Here is a 17931-nt window from a genome sequence, read left to right as displayed (position 1 = left end):
CTCAACTAAACACCACCCTACTAAAGTCTCCCTACCAGTAGCAGGGCTGCACACCACAGGAAGCTGGTGGCCCCTTAATTGGGGAGAGCGGGCTCGCGTTAATGACAGGAGCGGAATAGGTGGAACGGTATCATTCCATTTGGGCCCTTCCTGGTCATCATTATGAATCTTTCTCCCCTCAGCAGCCTCTTGTGGTTCTCTCAGGAAATGTCTTCCCCTGGCCTTGAGCATGTGGTCCTCTCAGGAAATGGCTGCCCCTGGCCTTGAGCATGTGGTCCTCTCAGGAAATGGCTGCCCCTGGCCTTGAGCATGTGGTCCTCAGGAAATGGCTGCCCCTGGCCTTGAGCATGTGGTCCTCTCAGGAAATGGCCGCCCCTGGCCTTGAGCATGTGGTCCTCTCAGGAAATGGCTGCCCCTGGCCTTGAGCATGTGGTCCTCAGGAAATGGCCGCCCCTGGCCTTGAGCATGTGGTCCTCTCAGGAAATGGCCGCCCCTGGCCTTGAGCATGTGGTCCTCTCAGGAAATGGCTGCCCCTGGCCTTGAGCATGTGGTCCTCTCAGGAAATGGCTGCCCCTGGCCTTGAGCATGTGGTCCTCTCAGGAAATGGCCGCCCCTGGCCTTGAGCATGTGGTCCTCTCAGGAAATGGCTGCCCCTGGCCTTGAGCATGTGGTCCTCTCAGGAAATGGCCGCCCCTGGCCTTGAGCATGTGGTCCTCTCAGGAAATGGCCGCCCCTGGCCTTGAGCATGTGGTCCTCTCAGGAAATGGCTGCCCCTGGCCTTGAGCATGTGGTCCTCTCAGGAAATGGCCGCCCCTGGCCTTGAGCATGTGGTCCTCTCAGGAAATGGCCGCCCCTGGCCTTGAGCATGTGGTCCTCTCAGGAAATGGCCGCCCCTGGCCTTGAGCATGTGGTCCTCAGGAAATGGCCGCCCCTGGCCTTGAGCATGTGGTCCTCTCAGGAAATGGCCGCCCCTGGCCTTGAGCATGTGGTCCTCTCAGGAAATGGCCGCCCCTGGCCTTGAGCATGTGGTCCTCTCAGGAAATGGCTGCCCCTGGCCTTGAGCATGTGGTCCTCTCAGGAAATGGCCGCCCCTGGCCTTGAGCATGTGGTCCTCTCAGGAAATGGCTGCCCCTGGCCTTGAGCATGTGGTCCTCTCAGGAAATGGCCGCCCCTGGCCTTGAGCATGTGGTCCTCTCAGGAAATGGCTGCCCCTGGCCTTGAGCATGTGGTCCTCTCAGGAAATGGCCGCCCCTGGCCTTGAGCATGTGGTCCTCTCAGGAAATGGCCGCCCCTGGCCTTGAGCATGTGGTCCTCTCAGGAAATGGCCGCCCCTGGCCTTGAGCATGTGGTCCTCTCAGGAAATGGCCGCCCCTGGCCTTGAGCATGTGGTCCTCTCAGGAAATGGCCGCCCCTGGCCTTGAGCATGTGGTCCTCTCAGGAAATGGCCGCCCCTGGCCTTGAGCATGTGGTCCTCTCAGGAAATGGCCGCCCCTGGCCTTGAGCATGTGGTCCTCTCAGGAAATGGCCGCCCCTGGCCTTGAGCATGTGGTCCTCTCAGGAAATGGCTGCCCCTGGCCTTGAGCATGTGGTCCTCTCAGGAAATGGCCGCCCCTGGCCTTGAGCATGTGGTCCTCTCAGGAAATGGCCGCCCCTGGCCTTGAGCATGTGGTCCTCTCAGGAAATGGCTGCCCCTGGCCTTGAGCATGTGGTCCTCTCAGGAAATGGCTGCCCCTGGCCTTGAGCATGTGGTCCTCTCAGGAAATGGCCGCCCCTGGCCTTGAGCATGTGGTCCTCAGACAACCTCCATAACGATGAGCAAAACAAACTGTAAAAAAATGATACAAATACATATAATATATATTGTACTAGCTTGTTGCTGTCTGAGATGTTGAAACTGGGTTCATAATACCTTGTCTAAAGGAACTGTACATACAGTATGGGTTAACAGGTTACATTCCCTCAGTCAGGTGCAGTACAGAAGAAGACAAGTCGTGAAACATTGGATATCATTTCATTTATTAACTTTTTTTTAATACAAAATAATAATTAGGAAAGTAAGCTGAATATCACAATCACTAGTACAGTGCCAAAGAGAGGCGAGACAGTCATACAACGATATTCTCTAAAAACCTCTTAGGAGCTGACCAATGTTCTGCTGTGTTGTTCAAACTCCTTTCAAACCAACCAATCAGAGCATTTGCCAATCTGGTTTTCAGTATTCCGGAATCCTTGTGATGGATGCCTCCAATCAAACGTCTGTTCTCTTTGTTGCTATGGAAGCTGGAAGTTTTTTACCTTGTTCAGTATCCTGGACCGTTTCACTGCAGGGTGACCATAATGCCCAGCAAATCAGGAATGGGGACAGAGGTCACATGTGTTCAACTGTCACTCCGTTGTCCAGAGTGACACCTCATTCGATTGTGTTACCACAGAAACACCCACGTCTACTCCCCTGAGATCAGAGGGTACTTTGATTTTCTAAATGTTTTGTTTTTGACCAAACACAGACCATTTCAATTTCTTCTCGGAAACAGAATTTACAGTGATATAAAATATATATACTGCTTAAAAAAATTAAGTAAACCTGCCTGTGTAAATGTTGTCTTAATAACTGACTTATATAACAAGCATTTATTTTAAGTGAAAAAAAAATATATGCAGAAAACAAAAGAATTTACAACAGTCCCTGGTTATCAGAGAAAACCTCCCAACAGAGAAAAATAACCAAGGGGTCCCCCTCTCTCCCTGTGAAATGAATCCTCCCAACAGGAACTAGAACTGTACAGGAGAAACCATTCTATCCCAAAACGGGTGTGAAATAAAGTGGCCATTTTGTAACACATTCACACCTTTACCTTTGGTGTTTCTTATTAAATGAACATGTTCAATAAATACACAAGGAAAAATATATATTGGTGTGTACAATCCAACGGTACACTGATTTTAACCGTGTGCTGTGTCCCCCGTGCTTTCAAGGCTTTCTGTCATGACGACGGTCTCTCTCACAACCACTGTCATACTGGTGATGGAACACACAAAGCGGACCGACTGATTGGACCCAGAGTCCCAATTGATTTGACCGCCAGCCAATAGGGACACTGACATGGCAGCAGTCCCAGCTAATATAAAAAGAATGCATTTCGATTACCCACAACCGCCTGAGAACAAAATGTCTTGAGTCTCTCGGATTAGCGTTGGACATTTGGGCCTGGAATTTTGCATCTCTTAAGCATGGAGTCTGTCAACTGGAAGAAACATCCACAATAACTTAAGTGTTCTTGATCCCTCCTCAGCCTTTCAGTGGGTCATGTAGGTTACGCCAGCCCTTGCTTTCTTCTCCCCCGTTGGCCAGGTCACTTCCTGCTCCTCTGTTGTCATTTCCTGGTCGTTGCCTTGTGTTTCAGAGTGCGCCGCATGCCCCTCCTCTTCTCTGCGAGCCTCTCCTCCCTGGTCCACGGTGCTCTCTGGTAAGGGGGAAGACTTGCACCCCATACATGCCTGAGAGGGAGGTGTAGAGGAAGGTTAGCTGACAGCCAAAACACTTCCTGTATGATCACTTGTGGATGATACAGGTGATATGGCTGTAGGTCTAAGTTCACATAAAACAAAACAAATACAGTTCTGTTTGTACGAGAGGGGAGGGTGCTTACCGAGACGTTGATGGCGCGGGGCAGGCGCCCGGTACGTATCCAGGGGTGGACCTGGCTCAGTTCTCTCTTCTGGTCCTCGGTGAAGCGGGGCTGGTGTTTGTGCATGGCCCGCAGGGCCTCGCGGTCCTGCCGCAGCACCGTCTCCCTGTCCTTGGTCGGCAGCTGGTACGTCATCATCACCTTGTGGTCGGTGTTGGCCATGAGGAGCCAGATGGGATCCTGCAGGACACACTTAATCAACTGCTCCTCCCCGTCTCCTCCTGCTCTGCTGCCACCTGCTGGCTGCTTGCGGGAGTGGTCGTTCTCTGACGAGTCGATGCTGCCAAAGTACTTGCTGGTGCGGCTACTCCGACTGCGACCTGGGAGAAGACAATAGAATAAGTTGTTATAGGTCAGACCTGAACCAGCTGGAGTTTAGTGTGAACAGTATTTCCTAGTGATTGGGGTATTCCACTTTATGTTTGAGCGACAGCTAGAAGATTTGACATTTCAAACATTCTAGGTGACATTTACCTAGCGATGTCGGCAATAATAAAATGCCATGTGAATGTCACCATGTTCTGTTCCATTTGCCAGGTCAGGCAGTATTGAGGGGTTACTCACTAGTTCCACTGCCTGAGGAGCTGCAGCCATTGGACACAGTGCCCAAGGAGTCAGAACCCGACCCAGAGGACGCGGAGCCTGAGCGGGAGTCCTCTTGCAGGAGCAGGTCCAGTAGGTCACTGGGGGTAGATTCACCATCCTGGTTGGAATCATTGGCCTAAAGAGAGAGAGGAGAGAGATATGAGTTATAATACCTTAGCTAGAAGTATTAAGTTCAAACTATAATGAATTCGATGTACATTCAGAGATGACATCTTTTCAACTCACGTTCTCCTTGGAGTCATCTGGCGATCTCCCCTGAGTCCCTTGTGAGGGGATCGTGGCCTGTTGCGCGGAAGCAGCCAGCGCCGTGGCGACCTCCAGCCGGTTGCTAGGCGACTCCTCCACAAGCTGCAGCAGGTTGAGCGGGGAGGAGCAGCGAGAGTGGAAGAGGGGCGACTCTGCACCCTCCTGGTCGACTGGTACTTGACTACATGACTGAGGGGTGCTGGACCCAGAGGCTGGCCGTTGCGTCTGGATAGGCATGGCAGTTTGCATGAGCGAGGGCATCGTAGGCATGGGGCATGGCATGACGTTGGTACCGGGGAAGGGGAAACCAGCGCTGGGGTTGAAGAATTGCTGTGGGCCGGGGGTAACCATGGCGGATCCCGGCTGGGGCATGGGGCTTCCCATTGTGTTCATGGCTGTGGTCATCTGGGAGAGGTTGGGGTGAAGTTGTGGGAACATGTAGTTGGGCAGCACCAGGGCCATCATAGGAGGCACCATCTGGTTCTGTATGGGCTGGGAGAGAGGAGGATAGATGGGGTACAGGGGGAGCGTACCCGAGGGGTAGGGCACAGAGGGCAGGCTGGCCTGGGATCCTACGGAGACGGGCCAGGAGGATGTGGTGGGAGGCCCCAGGGGCATCATTGGGAGGGTGCAGGTGGAGCTGGGAGGGGAATTCATGGGGACGACGTTGGGGCTCCGGAGGGGTCCGGTCAGGCCTAAAGCCAGAGGGCACCTCTGTTCTGAGGACTCCTGCTGCTTCAGCCTCTTGGCTCCACGGCGACCACTGCTGCCTCCAGCTGCAGGGTAGTCAGGGGAACACGCTCCTGAGACAGAGAGAGAGAGCGAGACAGAGAGAGAGAGAGAGAGAGAGACAGCGAGACAGAGAGAGCGAGACAGAGAGACATAAGTTAAAGTTTCAGTGCTGTTGGCCCGAGTAAAAAAAAAAAACATCTAGTTGATGAAAAGAGTGTTGTTGAGAAATGCATTTTTACTTCTGCGGCGGGGGTTGGTGTTGGGGAGCGGGCAACGCAGGGCCGAGGATGGAGCAATCACCCTCAGCTGGCTCAGGTCACTGAAGCGACAGAGGAAGGCTTGCTCCTCCTGCTGTGTGTGAGCAGAGAGCACCTCCTTGGTCAGGCCACCTCCTCTCCGGCTGGGTGGAGAGGTTGTTTTGGGCGGTGGAGGGTTAATGATGGCGGTCGGTGGAGACCTGGTCGTGGTGGGAGTGGCTGGCATAGGAGTGGGAGGAGCATTTTCCATGACAACGTCTGTGTAGGAGAAAGAGAGGAGAAAGAGAAGGAGGAGACATTATAGACAGTTTCAGAAAAACACTTGACAAGAGGAAAGGCTGGACTCGGCGGCTTGAGAGAGAGAGAGAGAGAGAGAGAGAGAGAAACAAAAAGGTCACGGAGAAAGAAACAAACTATAAAAAACTAGATGGGGGAGAGATAGATGGAAACAAAATAACAACAAAAGACAAGAGAGAGCGACGACAAGCAACTACGAGTTACTATCAAGTAACTGTGAGAGATTCCACGGACAGACACTGGTGGCAGAGAGAGACTCCCGTGACAGACCACTAGTGTAATAGGAGTGGTATAGTAGACAGACCCACTACTACAGTCCAGGCCAGGAGACAAGCGTGGCGGCCATGGTGTCTTTCCCACCTGACTCGGGGGGCTTCTTGTCTCCCACGTGGACGATGGTACTGCTGAAGCTGCACTGAGAGATGACTGAGGCTACACTCTTCGCCTTGTGGCTGTGCATGGCCAGGGGGGGTACCCCCGCTGAGTCCCCAACCAGGGTGACTGAGGTAGCTGGACCACCTGTAGCACCACACACACACACACATGCAGCAACAAGCACCCAACACACACACAGACGAACGGACAGGCCTAGGTGAGTCAATCGTACGGATTGCGCTCGTGGTAAAACCCCGCCCCCTCCCCAGTTCAGCGTGTCACAACAAGCAGGCCTTTATAGAATAGACAAAGTTATCATTAAGAGTCCCCTCGCTCTCGCTCACTCTTGTTCACTCTCTCTTTCACACTCGTGTGTCAGTTCCTCCTGTGAACTGCAGTGACCAGAGGTCTAGCCCAAGTCTAATATACCTGTAGGGTAACCTGGTGAACAGCATCTATCTAATATACCTGTAGGGTAACCTGGTGAACAGCATCTATCTAATATACCTGTAGGGTAACCTGGTATACATCATCTATCTAATATACCTGTAGGGTAACCTGGTATACAGCATCTATCTAATATACCTGTAGGGTAACCTGGTGAACAGCATCTATCTGAAGGGTAACCTGGTGAACAGCATCTATCTGAAGGGTAACCTGGTGAACAGCATCTATCTGAAGGGTAACCTGGTGTACAGCATCTATCTGTAGAGTAACCTGGTGTACAGCATCTATCTGAAGGGTAACCTGGTGTACAGCATCTATCTGTAGAGTGACCTGGTGAACAGCATCTATCTGAAGGGTAACCTGGTGAACAGCATCTATCTGAAGGGTAACCTGGTGTACAGCATCTATCTGAAGGGTAACCTGGTGTACAGCATCTATCTGAAGGGTAACCTGGTGTACAGCATCTATCTGAAGGGTAACCTGGTGAACAGCATCTATCTGAAGGGTAACCTGGTGAACAGCATCTATCTGAAGGGTAACCTGGTGAACAGCATCTATCTGAAGGGTAACCTGGTGAACAGCATCTATCTGAAGGGTAACCTGGTGAACAGCATCTATCTGAAGGGTAACCTGGTGAACAGCATCTATCTGAAGGGTAACCTGGTGAACAGCATCTATCTGTAGAGTAACCTGGTGAACAGCATCTATCTGAAGGGTAACCTGGTGAACAGCATCTATCTGTAGAGTAACCTGGTGTACAGCATCTATCTGTAGAGTAACCTGGTGTACAGCATCTATCTGTAGAGTAACCTGGTGTACAGCATCTATCTGTAGAGTAACCTGGTGTACAGCATCTATCTGTAGAGTAACCTGGTGTACAGCATCTATCTGAAGGGTGAATGTACCTTTTTCATTCCCAGCGGTTTCCTGTTGTTGTTTCTCTCCGTCCGATGTGGACGTGGCAGAGGACGAGCCAAACTTCCTCTTAACGTTACAGCCGTCCAAGAACCTGGGAGGGGAAGAGGAAGTGACAACATAAGTCCACTTGGTTCACTTTATGAAGTGCACTTGATTTCAATTTAGGATTCAAACCATAAATAAACCACCAGTACATACCTAATGATGCTGTCCAGACAGTTAATCTGTTGGTAGCTGTAGGCACTGGGGGGCTCCTCATTCATCAGCTGCTGGGTGTTGAACACCGGGGTTTTGGATGGACACACCACCTCCGGGATCAGACTCCTGATGGGCTCCACTTCTCCAGTGGCTCGGAGCGCTGTGACAGCGTGTCGCCGGGACAGGGCTCGGTTGTGAGAGTTGATAAAGACCTGCTGCCCGCTGGTCTTGACCATGTACACGTCCTTACAGATCTGCTGGAACGTCATCTGAGTGAACAACAGGACAACGACGCTCAAAAGTCAGTGTGTGAATATATGGGGTGGTCGGTAGCCTATCGGTTAAGAGCATTGGGCCAGCAACCAAAAGGTTGCTGGTTTGAATCCCCGAGCCAACTAGGTGGAAAATCTTTCGATGTGCCCCTGAGCAAGGCACTCAACTATAATTACGTCTGTGAGTCACTCCGAAGAAGAGTCTGCTAAATGACTAAGATGATAAAATATGAAGACCTCTGTGTGCGTGTGTATAGGCTTTTGGAGTGTCTTCATTCCACTCACCGGTTTGTGCAGCGCGACCACGGCTGCCTCCATGGCCTCCATGGCGTTGGTGGACTTGCTGTCGGAGGCGGAGGAGGCCGTGCGTCGGTACCGCTGCTCGTGGGAGCAGGATCCATTTGAGGTCAGGCTGCTGTAGCCCTGCGACCCTCCACTGTGGACCGGCTGCACCAGGAGACGGTGGATCTGCTCGCTCAGCTGCACGATCTCTGGGGCCACGGGGCGGCCCTCACAGCCCCGCAGAGGGGTGAACACGTCCTCGTTCAAGGGGCTGGTTCGGACTTTGTGGCGGCCCACGATGAAGGCCACCTTCCTGCTCCAGGGGTTGATGAAGGAGGACCAGCTAGTGTCGATGGTCACGTACTCCCCACTGCGGGCACGCATCCTCATGGGAGAACTGTCAAAGGGCTGGCCTGCAGACTGGAGGACTGGAAGATGGAAGGAAAAGAGGTTAGAATGGAAGAACACTAAGCTTGAGAGAGAGAGAGAGAGAGAGAGAGAGAGAGAGAGAGAGAGAGAGAGAGAGAGAGAGAGAGAGAGAGAAACAGAGAGTGAGAAAGAGAGAGTGAAAGAGAGAGGACAGAATTCAGAAAGAATGAGACTAAAATAGTAAAATAAGATTGAAAGATGTGGAGGAAGACAGACAATAAAAGGTGTACTTACTCTTCCTATGTATGGCCACCATGATCGGTCTGTCCTCTGGGTGGAGGTAGAGGAGTACAGGGCTTCCCACCAGGTCCTGGGGAAGGTAGCCCAACAACGGCACAGCCCTTTCATCTACTTCCTGGAAGAGACAGCTGGGAGTGTGACTGGTGGAAAAGATCCGCTTGTCAGCAGGGATCCTGGGAGCTTCGTATCCGGACTGTACCCGCTCAGAGATGAGCAGGCAGCAGGGCTGGAGGTCTGACGTGTCTAAGTCCCTCAGGGTTAGCTGATAGGGGGTCATGCGGAAGGGGTAGTATTTGATCTCGCCTCCCTGCGCCCGGTCGGCACTGATGCGACAGAACATGGACTTCCCCTGGTGGCAGTCTGTCCGTGGGGACACAGAGCCCATGCAGGTGGCCCAGGCGGGCAGGCGGCAGGGGGCAGTGCTGCTGTAGAAGGTGTTGACGTCTTGGGGAGCCAGCAGTTCTGAGAAGATGGCCCCTTGGAGCCTCTCTGGCTTGCAGCGCAGCAGGGACGAGCCCTGGGGGGAGATGTACACCACTTTGCCTGTCAGGAAGGACACCGCCATGGAAAAGGTGTCCTGGAGGGAGGAGGAGAAGAGAAGGGAGAGGAAGAGTGTGAGTCGGGAATGATTGCTTGCGTACTGTACTGTGTGAGTCGACTGCATTACAAAATGTAACTTTCAAAAGCAAAGTGAAATACGTGTGTGAAATGCTTAGTCATTGTTTGGAGGATGTCGACGTACTGTATTTTTGAGGGTGTACTCTGAGGCGATGTTGTCCAGCTCCTCAGTGGTATATGCAGACAGATCCAGGCTGCAGCCGTGACACTCCTCCACACTCCACTGGTGGTAGTACTCCTGGTTGGCTCGCACCTGCTTCACACAGTTCAGGGCGTACTGGAGGGCGTCCAGGGTGCTGGAGCGACCTTTGCCCTTGCACTCGGCCGGCAGGCGAACCTTGAGCTCCTTCAGGGCTTTCAGCATCTCCTTCTGGGTCTGGACGCGGGCCGTCTGGTGCTGCTCGTTGCTGCTGCAGCCGGAGGTGGAAGGAGGGTCCTGCTCTGAGCTGGCTGACAGCAGGCTGTAGGCCAGAGAACTGCTGGGGGGAGACGGGCTCTGGGACTGAGAGCTCTTGTTGCTCTCTGTGTTCTCCAGCATCATGCCCGAGTCCTTCTGGCTGGAGGAACAGTGGGAACTTCTGGACTGATGTCCCCTGGACCCGCCCCCTCCCTCACTCGACTCCCTTTCCCCATCATCTGAGCTGGGACCCCTCTGGTCCCCCCCAGACGAGCCACCGGAGCCGGATCCACTTGGAGAGGATCCTCGCACCCGATTGGCCAAGTCCGAAGTTCCCGATTGGCTGCCATGGTTGTTGTTGCTGCCGGGGGAGCTCAATCCTGTACCCGCCTCCTCCTCTTCTTCATTGGTGCTTCCCACTCGCCCCCAAGTGTCATCGCCAGGGGCGGAGTTTGAGTCGTCGTAACTCATAATAGGTTAGAATGAGGCTGGTTAGGCTTGGTTGAGACAAAGCTCTCTCACCAAGTGTAATGTAAGATAATTCTAGAAAAATGCTATTTTCCAGTTGATTAGGTGGGACTAGCGTGACTGCAGTTGTGTATCGTGATTGGTTGATTGGTTGATAAAACACTAAGGAGAGAAAACATTGTTTCTCCTGAAAATGTTGAAAAAAAAAAAATGTAATATTAGTTTGCGCTGAAACCCTACGGTCAATTGCTAAAGGGCGAGGGATCCACCCGCAGAAGGGAGAGATAATATTCTGCTAACAAAGTAGACCAACGTGACTCTCACAGATGGACTGATCGAGAGATGCTGCGGCTTTCGCTCAAGAAAAGACTGGGAAGCAGAGAAAATAACAGGTCGCTACTTCTCCCTTGGCGTCTCCCCTGCTCTGTGCCGTGTTGGTGGTGTTACTCTCTGTGCTACAGGCCACCTGGTGAGGAGAAGGAGAAAAGAAACAACAGGTTAGACTTCTTGGTGTGGTCTTCTTTTCTCTAAAGATAGGATTAGTCTGATGTATTGAAGCTGGTCTATGCATTCTGTCAACCTTAGACTGCTTTGTTCCAGTACAATATTATCTTGCCTTGTCCAAACTGCAGTACAGTGGGCTTTGTGGGAGGTTTGGCCTACAGAGAGAGATATATATATATATATATATAAAATAGTGAGGGGGGCTCCTAGTCAATACTTACAGTGGCAACTCCATAAATCTTTGATAGTGTCTATAAAAAACAATATACCCAAGCTCCTTTGGTGTACCAGGGAGCTCTGAAGAGGCTTCAAGACCTCAAATGGAGGCCACCTTTTCAGTTGAAAGCCAAAGGGAATATCAAATAAACCTATGAGAGGACACCACTGCAGACAGCTGACTTGTACCTCTGTGTGTCATTGTGTGTGGCTGTGTGTGATTGTGTGTGGCTGTGCGCACACATGTGACCAGCACCCAACTGTCGGTCCATTTACCAGACAACCGGTGCCAAACCAGGCCTCCCTCTAGCTTACAATAGAAAGACCTCCCCATCTGCAGTCCATCTGCACCCCGGGAACAGATCTCAATTGCTGCCAGCCAACTTGTAATTTCAGCTATCGTCATTGGTAACCTAATTCTCTTGCAGGACAGGTTAAAGTCTTAGTCTGTTCAACTAAGATCATCACTCTCCCAGGGTCGGTGCCATAAAGATCGGCGGTTATTCCTGAATGGTCCTTCACCGGGAGCATTGGCAGGCCGGTCCCCTACGCAGGGAATGTTCCTTCTCTAGAAACCACTCCCTTAAATCCTCAGAACTAGAAGCCCAATGCTGATACACATTTGCCATTCCTTCTCTCTCTCTCTCTCTCTCACTTTCTCTTTCGGGCCAACATCAGGTGGCCTATAATTGGTGTGACGCAGGTAGTGTCGACAGCAGCCAGGTTTAAACCAAGCAGAGCACGGTCACCGAAGAGCCGTCTTAGGTCTCGGAGTCTGAGTGAAGGGGCTCAGAAAGAAGCTGATGACTCGGGAAGGATAAGCCTAAATGAGTGAATGCGTGTGTTGAGTGACAAGGCCGGACGTGATTAAAAACTTGAAAAACAACAAGAAAAGAACATCACCTTGGATTACCGGAACGTGGTAAAACACATCATCTGATACAAGTGAATGGAAGGAGATTGAATGAATCAACTCATACCAACTTGATGGTGTCAACAATAGTCATGTTGGACCAAACCCTGGGTCACCATATGGGGAGATAGGTAGCCTAGTGGTTAGAGTGTAGGGACGGCAGGTAGCCTAGTGGTTAGAGTGAAGGGGCTGCAGGTAGCCTAGTGGTTAGAGTGAAGGGGCTGCAGGTAGCCTAGTGGTTAGAGTGTAGGGGCGGCAGGTAGCCAAGTGGTTAGAGTGTAGGGGCGGCAGGTAGTTAGAGTGTAGGGGCGGCAGGTAGCCTAGTGGTTAGAGTGTAGGGGCGGCAGGTAGCCTAGTGGTTAGAGTGTAGGGGCGGTAGGTAGCCTAGTGGTTAGAGTGTAGGGGCGGCAGGTAGCCTAGTGGTTAGAGTGTAGGGGCGGCAGGTAGCCTAGTGGTTAGAGCGTAGGGGCGGCAGGGTAGCCTAGTGGTTAGAGTGTAGGGGCGGCAGGTAGCCTAGTGGTTAGAGCGTTGGGCCAGTAACCGAAAGGTTGCTAGATCAAATCCCCGCACTGACAAGGTAAAAAATATGTCATTCTGCCCCTGAACAAGGCAAATAATCCACTGTTCCTAGGCCGTAAATGAGAATTTGTTCTTAACTGACTTGCCTAGTTAAAATGTAAAAAGCTGTTGGTCTGGGTGGCAGACAGAACCTATGTATGACACAACACATCCTGTGCCTCAAATGGGAGATGGATAGAGCCATGCATACTTCCCAGGCTGGCTAACTGTTCTCAGGCTACAGTGGGCAGGCCCAACCGCTCATGTCTGAAGCAGCCACAGCCAGTCATGTCTGAAGCAGCCACAGCCAGTCGTGCAGTCCCAATACCCCACTCACCTACCCTAACCCCAACAGGGTCATAATAACTCAGTATTATTAGGATGATATTAACTATGGAGTTAGGGTGTGGTCTATCCAAGCTAAAAAAAAAACGTTTTCTCTGAATGAAGAAATATTGGCAGAAAATATATTGCCTGTTCAAAGCGGTGTAATAATGACAGGAAATCCGAGAAGGAGTGCGTCAGAGTGGGGAACTGGGAAAACGTTGGCATTGTGCCACTCTAATACAACAACATTGCAGTATTGTGTCCACAAATACAATTTCTCAAAATAAGTGGGAAGTTCCTGTTTACAGATGAAGGCAACTACACAGTTCAACACACATGCTTTGTGTTCAAATACCTGTCCCCTTCCCTACAGACCCAGTTTTATAGTTGTAGCCTGACAAAAGCACTTACAACCGTGGTCTATTCCGGTTATGTAATAAACCATTAGGAACTGAAGTCTATGTGCCCACCAGCCGCCCTGGCATGTTTGGTTTTAATTACCCAAATATTCTTCTGATTCTAAATCAATATTTTTTTGGTTAATTTTACCAGTCGTTTTTATTAAATATATATGTATATTTTTTTACATTAATAGCAGTAAAACAGCCTAGATTCTTGTACAGAATCTGAAAGATAGGAAACATCGTCCCATATTGAGAAATGCATGCATTACAGAACATCACTCTAACTATAAAACATCTAGAGATTGCAAATAAATGTAATTCCTACCGCAATGTGCAGATGGATTACAGAGACGTCGATGAATCAGAAATGTGTGTACAGTTATCTTCTACTAATGTTGCTAAGATGTAGCATAGAAGATGGCATGTGGCTCAAAACGATTAAGTTTGGCATGATCACGTGAGCAATAAATAATAACAAATATTCACGGTTGTGGGTTGAGGCGGGCGGGTCCGTTGGTGTCTCTATGAGCGCCTGTAAATTATGTTCCTTGCCTATAACTCCCAGAGTGGAGTGAGTTATTAGTGGCACGTCAGCGCTCCCTTCTGCTGCTCTGTTTAAAACACATGATGCACGTGTACTCGGCTGTGCTTTACCCGAGCCTCGCAGGCTGCTCATTGGACAGAGCGCCCAGCCAATGACAGATAACTTAGTACTGTGCATGTTTCTCACAGTCACCGCGCCACTCTGATGAAAAACCAAATGTCCTGCTAAGAGTCAATTTAAAATAAAAAGACTGATTTAAAAATGTCTTTCCCACAGTAGTGATAAACATATTTATTGAGGAAAAAAAACATGAATTATGCCTTAAAAATGAGTGAGTTTTGTTTGTTTATTTTCGACAGGGCCTAAAATAAAAAATAAAAATGGAGTTCCCACATGGAAAAATCCTGATATTACATCAAAATTGTCCAGGTTACCTACCCCCCTCACAAACGTTAGGAGACGAACCTCGTCAATGGAACAGATGCAACCCAGGAGAAGACGTCACATACAACGCATAGGCTATTAAGTCAGGGCTGAGCCGACCATTTCTTAGCAGGCAAAATCCATTTAAAGTCGCAGCCTGAGCCATATTTAGTAGGGCAACCTAGTAGACATTGAATGACCCAGTACTGACGAGTTCTTCAAATCTATATATTTCAGCAGGGATAGTAATTGTGTGTGCCATCACACTGTAACTACAGGAGCCATAGATATTATGGCATTTTCATTAAAGCTGTACCTGAGTGTTGCTGCTTTGGTAGACTCTGCATCACAACCACGTGTCATCAAATACTACAACTAAATATAATGGATTAAAAAACAGCCACCAAAACAGATGAGCCTGAGACATGACTGTACATTTCAAATCACTGAATCAATACGTTTCAAGCAACAGGAGGAGTCGAAGCTGACCGAGACATAGGCTCATCAGCACCGACACTTCATGTAAATATGTACATATTCTTTATCCCCTTACACTGTGTACAAGACAGTAGTTTTGGAATTGTTAGTTAGATTACTTGTTATTACTGCATTGTCGGAACTAGAAGCACAAGCATTTCGCTACACTCGCATTAACATCTGCTAACCATGTGTATGTGACAAATAAAATTTGATTTGATTTGATTTAAATGAAATATGCCCAAGCAAACTAAAGCCATCCAATGACCATTAGAGAACAGTGCTCAATAGAAACTGTAAATGTCCCAAAATGTTCAAGCTCATGAGAAAACTGTCAAATCCATTTCCAAAATATTATTTATTTTCAAAACATTTGCATATTAGATGGATTGGCCGACTTTTCCCACTTGAGCCATTATCACGCATCAAATGGTTTACTTGAGAGCCACGGTGAAGCTGTTCGTTACCTTAGAAACAGTTATAGTTACCCTAGAAACGGTCAGTTACCTTAGAAACGGTCATAGTTACCCTTAGAAACTGTCTCTTACAGTGTGACCCGACAGCAAAATTGGTGGACTTACTCGAATATTGTGATAAGACGTGATCCGTAAAATGATATTGCATAGTGGCCTTACAGTTGTGAAACAGTTGAATGAGCTGGTTATGGCCCCCATAACCCTGGATAAACTGTGAACGCAACAAGAACAAGAAATGTACATTTTTACAATCTAGAAAGTTTTCCTCAACCTCTACACCGGTCAGTCACTTCACTGATACGCAACCTACCTACTAAACTTTCAAATTAATCTCCCAGCATGCTTTGTTAGCCAGGTGGCTAACTGTCTACCAGTGACTTGTTGATGCCATGCAAGAAACAACCACAGGGCGCAATGCAGTAATGGATGTGAACCAACTGGTTTGGTGTAAAATATCACGTGAGAAAACAGGTACACCGGGAAGGACCATTGTTGTTTACGCCCAATGAATTACACACCTCTCTGGGGTAAACCAAACGTATTCCTCTAGGATAACATGCCGTTTCTTAGAAGAGGCCACCAATAGTGACCTGTCTAGAAAACACATCCAAAGCTCTAATGAAATCTTCAGCCCAGCTCCATCCACACATTCACTGTCACACCGGGAGAGGTGCATGGCATTTACTGCACGCTGTTGTAGCCATTTGCAACAAGGATTATGTTTGTTTTTTTCTCAGACAGAGATCAGGTAGCCTAGTGGTTAGAGTGTTGGACTAGTAACCGAGATGTTGCTAGATCGAATCCCCCGAGCTGACAAGGTACAAATCTGTCGTTCTACCCCTGAACAAGAGAGTTAACCCACTGTTCCCCTTAGGCTGTCATTGAAAATAAGAATCTTAACTAATTTACCTAGTTACATTTTTTTTTTTAAATAGCTGACTCCCGAGTCACAGCAGTGTACAAGTCCTTGGCTCTCTCCCTCAAGCGATCTGCTGTGTCTAGTCTTGTTTTGGGGTGTCCTCTTTTGGCCAAGTCAGGCCAGTACATTTCGGGTTAGGCTAACGATCGTTTGTTTCAAAGTGCTGAGTGTTATTTTTAATCTAATCTGTTCTGATGTGTCTTTATGGCCACAATTATAGTATTTTTCTATGTTTAATCCCATGCACCGTCCCCCGCAGGAGGCCTTTTGGTAGACCGTCATTGTAAATAATAATTTGTCCCTAACCGATTTACCAAAAATAAAATCAACAGGGCACAGCCCCTATTCTGCATCTGATATTCCACCTCTCCCTTTGTAATTCCTTGTCTCTCTTCCCAAACCTGATTGGCTGGCATGTTCACGAATAGCTACAGTAAACTATCTTGCAAGGGAAATGTAATACAGTAACAAGATAAGGTTAACGTTACAATAAAGTTATACATCACATTCGAATAGATCCTATCACCATAACTAGTTAGAACATTCTTATTATTTTGCGTCAGTAGAAGTCACAGTCAAACGAGCCAAAAGCAGCAAAGCCTTCATTGCTCAGTGGATGTATTTGAGCCATGTTAGCTGCCAGGTGATCTTTAGATACATTTTTTTTACCATACAACTAAGTAATCAACATGTCTTTGTCACATGCTTGTTAAACAGCTGGTGTTGACTAACAGTTGGATGCGTTTACTGGCCCTTCTCATCAATGCAGACAGAAAAACAGAGAAATAATAGAAAAATAATAACACGAGGAATAGATAGATACACATTGTGCGACTAACACACATACATATATATGGAAAGGTATCAATTATCTACAAAAACTGTAAATAAACCGGAAAAAATGCGACATAGTTAGTTGGCTGACGTTCTATTCACACACCACTCCCAAAGCGCAAATACTGTTATTGTAAAAAAATATATATTCTCACCTTTAATTTCTCTTGTTTCGATACTGTTCTCGAATAGTCCTTGTAAATAAGTAATGTCTTAATTCAAAAGGTATGGACCATAGAGATACCGGACTTCTCTCCCCTTCTTCGTTTCAGTTCTGTTGTACCACACACACACGTCGCTTCGCCCATGTCAGTCTACACGCATAGGTACACGTGCCCTGTATCGGTCCCACGGTTTGTTCTATTGAACAAACTCATTGGCTCCCGGTTAGCAAATACCCTGTCCAGTTACACCCAGGAATGCTCCCATTGGTCGAGGAGAGCGGCGCTTGCCACACGGGACTCTGCTATGCTCAACTCGCACGTTGCATCGTGCATGCTCTCCGAAACTCAAAACAGACTTGTAGATAAAAAAATAAACAAAATGTAACCATTATTAACTAGCCAAGTCGGTTTAAGAACAAATTATTATTTACAATGGCTGCCCAGTGCTCTCACTGTACTTCTAGGGACCAAACTGTCAGTGTACAAAACATCATCAAAAAAGAAAATACAACTGTTATTAATCCTGTTGAATGCAATCCTGTAACAAATCATTTACTGATAAAGCTTCGTATACTGAGTAGTAAACTGGGGACCGTAAAAACAGTGGCATTGTAATTTGTTAACCTCTATTTTCTTTTTTGCACGTGCGCGCCACTATACACTTATTTGCAGCTGCTGGAAAGATTGCCATGCACAAAGCA

The 17931-nt window shown here is 48.6% G+C and overlaps 1 protein-coding gene across 6 annotated transcripts; it reads right to left on the bottom strand.

The window, feature by feature from the left end:
* Positions 1–1999: 1999 nt before the first annotated feature.
* On the bottom strand, positions 2000–17435 carry LOC139379101 (period circadian clock 1b). 6 transcript variants are annotated; one of them, XM_071121913.1, is made up of 12 exons: positions 17222–17377; positions 9731–10937; positions 8983–9565; positions 8323–8747; positions 7766–8034; positions 7555–7658; positions 6188–6346; positions 5513–5788; positions 4521–5344; positions 4254–4410; positions 3651–4009; positions 2000–3498 (listed from the first exon to the last, which is right to left on the bottom strand). In XM_071121913.1, exons 2-12 carry the CDS (start codon positions 10472–10474, stop codon positions 3298–3300), a joined length of 4101 nt encoding a protein of 1366 aa, XP_070978014.1. In that variant the 5' UTR covers positions 10475–10937; positions 17222–17377; the 3' UTR covers positions 2000–3297. The 6 variants fall into 6 exon arrangements, with proteins under 6 accessions (XP_070978014.1, XP_070978017.1, XP_070978015.1 ...); XM_071121916.1 differs by having other exon boundaries at positions 7766–8019; positions 17222–17371; XM_071121914.1 differs by lacking the exon at positions 17222–17377 and adding an exon at positions 13719–13943.
* Positions 17436–17931: the final 496 nt, after the last annotated feature.

Source organism: Oncorhynchus clarkii, chromosome 21, assembly GCF_045791955.1.
Source record: "Oncorhynchus clarkii lewisi isolate Uvic-CL-2024 chromosome 21, UVic_Ocla_1.0, whole genome shotgun sequence".
NCBI lineage: Eukaryota > Metazoa > Chordata > Actinopteri > Salmoniformes > Salmonidae > Oncorhynchus > Oncorhynchus clarkii.
Note: the sequence above shows the minus strand (reverse complement) of the source record. Positions and strands in the feature narration are given on the sequence as shown.

Bases quoted from the DNA above. Each gene is read 5' to 3' on its own strand.
- LOC139379101 (XM_071121913.1), bottom strand. From the start codon at position 10,474: ATGAGTTACGACGACTCAAACTCCGCCCCTGGCGATGACACTTGGGGG. The intron at 4,411-4,520 runs GTGAGTTGAAAA...CTCTCTCTTTAG, and splicing joins CAGATGACTCCAAGGAGAAC to GCCAATGATTCCAACCAGGA. The intron at 3,499-3,650 runs GTAAGCACCCTC...CCTCCCTCTCAG, and splicing joins CCCGCGCCATCAACGTCTCG to GCATGTATGGGGTGCAAGTC.